Source organism: Terrapene carolina, unplaced genomic scaffold, assembly GCF_002925995.2.
Source record: "Terrapene carolina triunguis isolate 2854851 unplaced genomic scaffold, T_m_triunguis-2.0 Scaffold32713, whole genome shotgun sequence".
Classification (NCBI taxonomy): domain Eukaryota; kingdom Metazoa; phylum Chordata; order Testudines; family Emydidae; genus Terrapene; species Terrapene triunguis.
In genome coordinates this window covers 1-5404 of record NW_020697064.1, presented here as the reverse complement: position 1 = coordinate 5404, position 5404 = coordinate 1, and the positions used below count along the sequence as shown (strand labels likewise).

The window sequence follows — 5404 nt, the reverse complement described above, 5'->3', positions numbered from 1 at the left end:
GAATATCAGAGTGAACTTTGATTCCCTTAGGAGTCTAGTTACAGGCTTCTGAGCTGAATTCACTTTGGGCCAATGGTGCACCAGCACTGGGGCTCCCCTATGAGCTGAAATCGCTAAGAGCTGAAATCACAAAAGAGCTAATGCTATTAAGAGCTGAGATCACTAAGGCTGTGTTAACTAGTGGGGGAGCCTGAAGCTATACTGCTCAGCAGCTGGCGGAGCAATTTGTGGGGACGACTGGAGGAGCAGCGAGTGGCGTGGAGCCTTGCCGGGCCAGTTGGAGTGGCCCAAGGAATGGCGAGCAGAGCTGTTTGCGGGGACGGCTGGAACGGCTCACAGGTCGGTGAGCGGAGCGGAGCGGAGCGGAGCAGCTTGTAGAGCGGAGCAGTTCGTGGGATGGCAGGAAAGTGGACTGGCTCGTGGTAAAGGCTGCGGCGGAACCACGGAGAAACAGACGGCTGGCCAGCCTCGGATCACGTAAGGTGCCCCTTAACACCCTGCGTGCCCCCCCCTTTTACTCTGGGGCTGCACTGACCAGGGACAGAGACTTTGGGGGTTGTTGGACTTTTGGGACTTTGGGTGGTTGCTGGACCCAAGAGATTTTGGGGATGTTGGACTTTGGGGACTCTGGGTGATTTTTGGATTGCTGGATTCAAGAACCAAAGGGAAAGGACACAGCCCAATTTGCTGGGGTGGGTTTGGCTCATGGTTTGTGTTAGGAATCCTGTTTGTGGTGTTTTTCCAATTTTATGCTGATGTCGTTTACCTCATGTTATTAAACATTTTCTGGTACACTCCGACTCTGTGCTTGTGAGAGGGGAAGTATTGCCTCTTAGAGGTACCCAGGGGGGTGGTATGTAATTGTCCCAGGTCACTGGGTGGGGGCTCGAGCCGGTTTTGCATTGTGTTATTGAAACGGAACCCCTAGATACAGAACCCGGCCCTTGTTGCTGCCAACTTAGTTGGGCAGAAGGGTTACATATATATATATATATATATATATATACACACACACACACACACACACAAACAGTATAAGTTTTAAAACAATTTAACACTGTACACAGCAATGATGATTGTGAAGCTTGGTTGAGGTGGTGGAGTCAGCGGGTGGGATATTTCCCAGGGAGCCTTACTGCTAAATGATGAACTAGCACTTGGCTGAGCCCTCAAGGGTTAAAACGTTGTTTTTAATGTAGCCTCACACTCTACAAGGCAGCAGGAACGGAGGGAGGGGAGACAGCATGGCAGACAGAGACAGAGAGACACACCGTGTGTGAGAGAGAGAGAGAGAGACAGAGACAGACACACATGCATTGCCCTTTTAAGTACGCTGACCCCCCCTCTAAGTACATTGCCTTTTTAAATAGATCAGCAAGTTGAGACAGCAGCTACTGCCAGCAAGCTCCCTCCATCCTGAGCCCTGTCGTGTGTCTGCCCCCACCCCGCTGGAGATGGGGTACGGGAGTGGGGGGAGGGGGACATGCTGACATCAGCACCTGTCTTCCCCCCCATCTGCACAGCAAGCAGGAGGTTCAGGGGAGCAGTCGCAAGGCAGAGGGCAGGAGCAGCCCATGGCAGTGGGGGGAGGGGCAGCTGAACTGCCAGCAATTGATAGCCTGCTGGGCCCCCCAGGGAACTCAGGGGAGGTGATGGGGGGGGGCTGCCGGCCAACGCTGGTTCCAAGCCCCCACCAGCTAGCTCCAACGGACAGTGGACAAAGCAGGCGGCTGCCAAACAACACTAGAAGGGAGCATAGCGCAACTTCAAATGAGCATCTTCTCTAATTCAGAGGTTCTCAAACTGTGGTCCACGGACCGAGCTCCATTGAGGTGGCCGGTGGATAGTTCCCTCTACGGTGCATGCCTGGGTGGCTGCACATCAGAGAATGAAGGCGCAGGTGTGGCTCCACTAATTAGGTGCCTGCACCCTAGAGAAGATGCACATGTAAGGTGAGGTGGTGGCCTTGGGGGGGAAGAGGGGGTAGCTGGGAGGGAGCAGTGGGGTGAGAAGAGGGGGTTGGGGAATTTGTGTCATGTAGGCCTGCGGCGGCCAGAGAAAGACGTGACTTTCCACAGCTCCAGGGCTGCGACTGCCAGGGAGAGACGCCCCCTCCTTCCCAGGCCGGGGGCTGCTGCAGCAGGGGAAAGAGGGCACATCCGTCGCCTTAGAAAGGTTAAGACTACAGGCGAGTCTCATCTTACGTGCATTTAACATGCACAAATTCAGCTTTGCGCGGTCGGCAAAAACAAAAAAGAGAAAAACAACAATTTAAATACTGTACCCGTAGTGCGGGCGATTCCACCCGCCATTAGACTCAATGTAATTTTGACTGTATGCAATTTTCCCTTTACGTGCTGACAGCAGAACGTAACCCCAGCGTAAAATGAGACATGCCTGTACTCATATTAAAGTATGAGTTGTGTGCTTTTATATGTAGAACAAAAAAACCTTAATTATTATTAAGGGTTTTTATATAGCACAAGTTCAATATAACGCAGTTTCACCTATAACATGGTAAGATTTTTTGGTTCCCGCGGACAGCGTTATATCGGGGGTAGAGGTGTATTAAGGGTTTCTATATAGCGCTTTTATCCAAAGCGCTTTACAATAGTTAGCTAACGGTACAAACAACATTTGGAAAGATCATTAAGGGGTCAGCCAAGACCCTCAGCAATTTTCCAGTGGTCCGCAAAAAAGTTTGAGAGCCACTGCTCTAATTGATCAGCAACATAACAAAGTTAACCGGGACGATTAAGTGAGGAGTTACTGTAGATGGGCTGACAAAGTGGAGGCTGGGAGACTTGGACCTGTTCTGCGCACCACCAAACCTGATACAAACCTGCCGCCCCTGCTTACAACCTATGGTCAGGTTCCGTTTGGGAGGGTCATGAGTTGGGGTCTTCGTCCCACCCCTTTGGTACCCCCGGGAGGGGTAAGGAGTGAGGATGTGCTCTGGCCACCACCAGGTTTTTCTTTGTCTTTTAGTGTTTCTGATGCCAGCCCCCCAGCCCCCCCAAACTGATTGTTTAACCTTGCCTTGAGATAAGGAGCTGAGGCAGTCTTCAAATGTGCATGCGTCTATACTAGGGGTCGGCAACCTGTGGCACGTGAGCCAATTTTGAGTGGCACACAGATTCCTGCCACGGTCCCGGCCCCCCGCTCCACTTAGCCCCCCCGCCCACCCCTGCGGGGACAGAAGCTTGGTTCTGCGGCAGCCAAGCTTCCCCCCTCCCCTGCTTCTTTCCCCAGCGTGGTGCTTTCCTGCCCCTCCTCCTCCCCTTCCCTGCACCAATCAGCTGATGGCCCTAGCGAGGGGGAAGAGCGGGCAGCATGCACACAGCTCCGTAGAGGACCCAGAGAGAGGTCGGGACGGAGCCTGGGGGTGGAACAGGGCATATCCCTTCTAGCCCCCTGGCAACACCAACACCCACCCCCACCCCCCACGCACACACACCCCCTACTCCCACAGGGCAGAGTCCTGGCCATAGGCCCTACTCAGCCCCCTGCCAGCCTAGGCAAACAGAACCCCAGTCTGGCAGCAAGCCGAGCAGGCTGGTGGCGTAAGATCAGCATTTTAATTTAGCTTTAAATGACGCTTCTTAAACATTTTGAAAACCTTGTTTACTTTACATACAATAGTTTAGTTATAGAAAGAGACCTTCTAAAAAAAATGTTAAAATGTATTACTGGCACATGAAACCTTAAATTAGAGTGAATAAATGAAGTCTCGGCACACCGCTTCTGAAACGTGGCCTACCCCAGTCTATACATTCCCACCATGCCCAGTAACACTTGAACTGCTCTTATCCATTCCCATTATACTAACAAACCCATCGGGTTTAGGCAAAGGCAACATTTACAGTGTCTGGCTTTGTTCTTAGTAACCCTAACCCTTTCTTCACATGTATTAGTAAAAATGTAGATCTGCCCTATGGGTGCCCATGGGTGGGTGCTGCCCCCTGCTGGTCACACACCCCAGCCCAGTGATGCAGCCCCAGGGGGCATCTCCCAGGGCACAGTAAGAGCAGCAGCACGTGGGTGGCACAGGGCCGGTGTATTGCGGGTGCAGATGTGGCGGACGCGGGGCTGTCAGTCCCAGGGGAAGGTCATGCCCAGACCCTGCATCTGCTCCCGGTAAACGGTGTCGAATCGTTGGCTCTGTGCCTCCGAGAGATGGTTCCTCCAGTCACCGCAGATCCCTGCAAACCACAGGGGACATGGTCTAGCGTCCTCTGCAGCCCTAGCCCTGCCCCCCCAACCTCTGCCCATGCCCCTCACTCCCAACCCACAGCCCCTGCACCCCCAACCTCTGCCCATGCCTCTCACTCCTGACCTAAAGCCCCCAGCTCTCCTGGCCCTGCCTCATGCAACTCTGCCAGTGCCCCTTAATCCTGACCTGCAGCCCCCAACCTGGACTCACCTTTCCTCAGGAAATCCCCCTTCTGGTGGTCCATGTAATCATCCCTCAGCTGCGAGTAGTTGGACATTTTGTTCCCCTTCATGCTCTGGAAGGAGGCGTTCACCACCGCGGCCACTTGCTCCTCACTCAGCTCCTTCCCCAGGAAGTGGCAGATTCTCCGCACGCTGCCCCACGGATCCTGAGGGAGAAACCCGCTGCTGTGAAGGGTGGGATCTGGGGTTCCTCAGTTTCCCCACACGGAAGGTTCTGCTCCCCACTGGGTCCAGACAAACAGACGCCTCTGAGGGCAGAGGGCCTTGGCCACAAGCTACCTTGGCTGCCTGGGGCAGGGTTAAGTGTGAGTTTGGCTCACAGGGAGCTAGGTTATATGTGGGCGTGGCCCCAGGGGGCGGGATTATATGTGGGCATAGCCACAGGGACAAGGTTAAGTGTAGGTGTGTCCACAGGGGCGGGGCTATGTGTGGGTGGCCCCAGGGGGTGGAGTTATGTGTGGGCATGACCCAAGGGCAGGGTTTCCCTACCTGCTGCAGCTCCTCGTAGGTGATGGAGAAGAAGTTCTCGTTGCCCTTCAGCCCCATCCAGCCGGTGACGTGGTCGAACCAGGAGCCGTAGGGCACTGTGCAGGGGAGAGTGGCATGGTGACCCCAGAGCTGGCACCACCCGGCCCCTCCACCCTGGTCTGCTGGGGACTGCAGGGGCCTGGGACACCTGGGTTCTATCCTGGCACTGGGAGGAGGGGTGGGCTGGACGTCTGTGGTGTTTACAGACCCCTGGTTGTGCTGTGGCTGTTTGGGGAGGGGGGATCTGAGCTGTGCCGGGTCCTGGGCAAAGGGCTGGGGAGGCACAATCTCAAAGCACTTGTGACTTGCTTGGAACCCAGGTGTCCGGCTCCAGAGTGGCACCTGAGTGCTGCTCACCGTTCCCACTCAGGAAGTCCTCGAGGAAGGAGTCCAGTGAGCCAGGGTCCTTGAACAGGAGCAG

General features: G+C 54.7%; 1 protein-coding gene across 1 annotated transcript; it reads right to left on the bottom strand.

Moving 5' to 3' along the window:
• Positions 1–4064: 4064 nt before the first annotated feature.
• On the bottom strand, positions 4065–5401 carry LOC113409354 (sulfotransferase family cytosolic 2B member 1-like; the record flags this gene model as incomplete). The annotated part of the gene is made up of 4 exons (XM_026663151.2): positions 4065–4202; positions 4424–4601; positions 4945–5039; positions 5341–5401. Coding segments are annotated over 4 exons (444 nt in total), but the record flags the coding sequence as incomplete, so codon positions are not given.
• Positions 5402–5404: the final 3 nt, after the last annotated feature.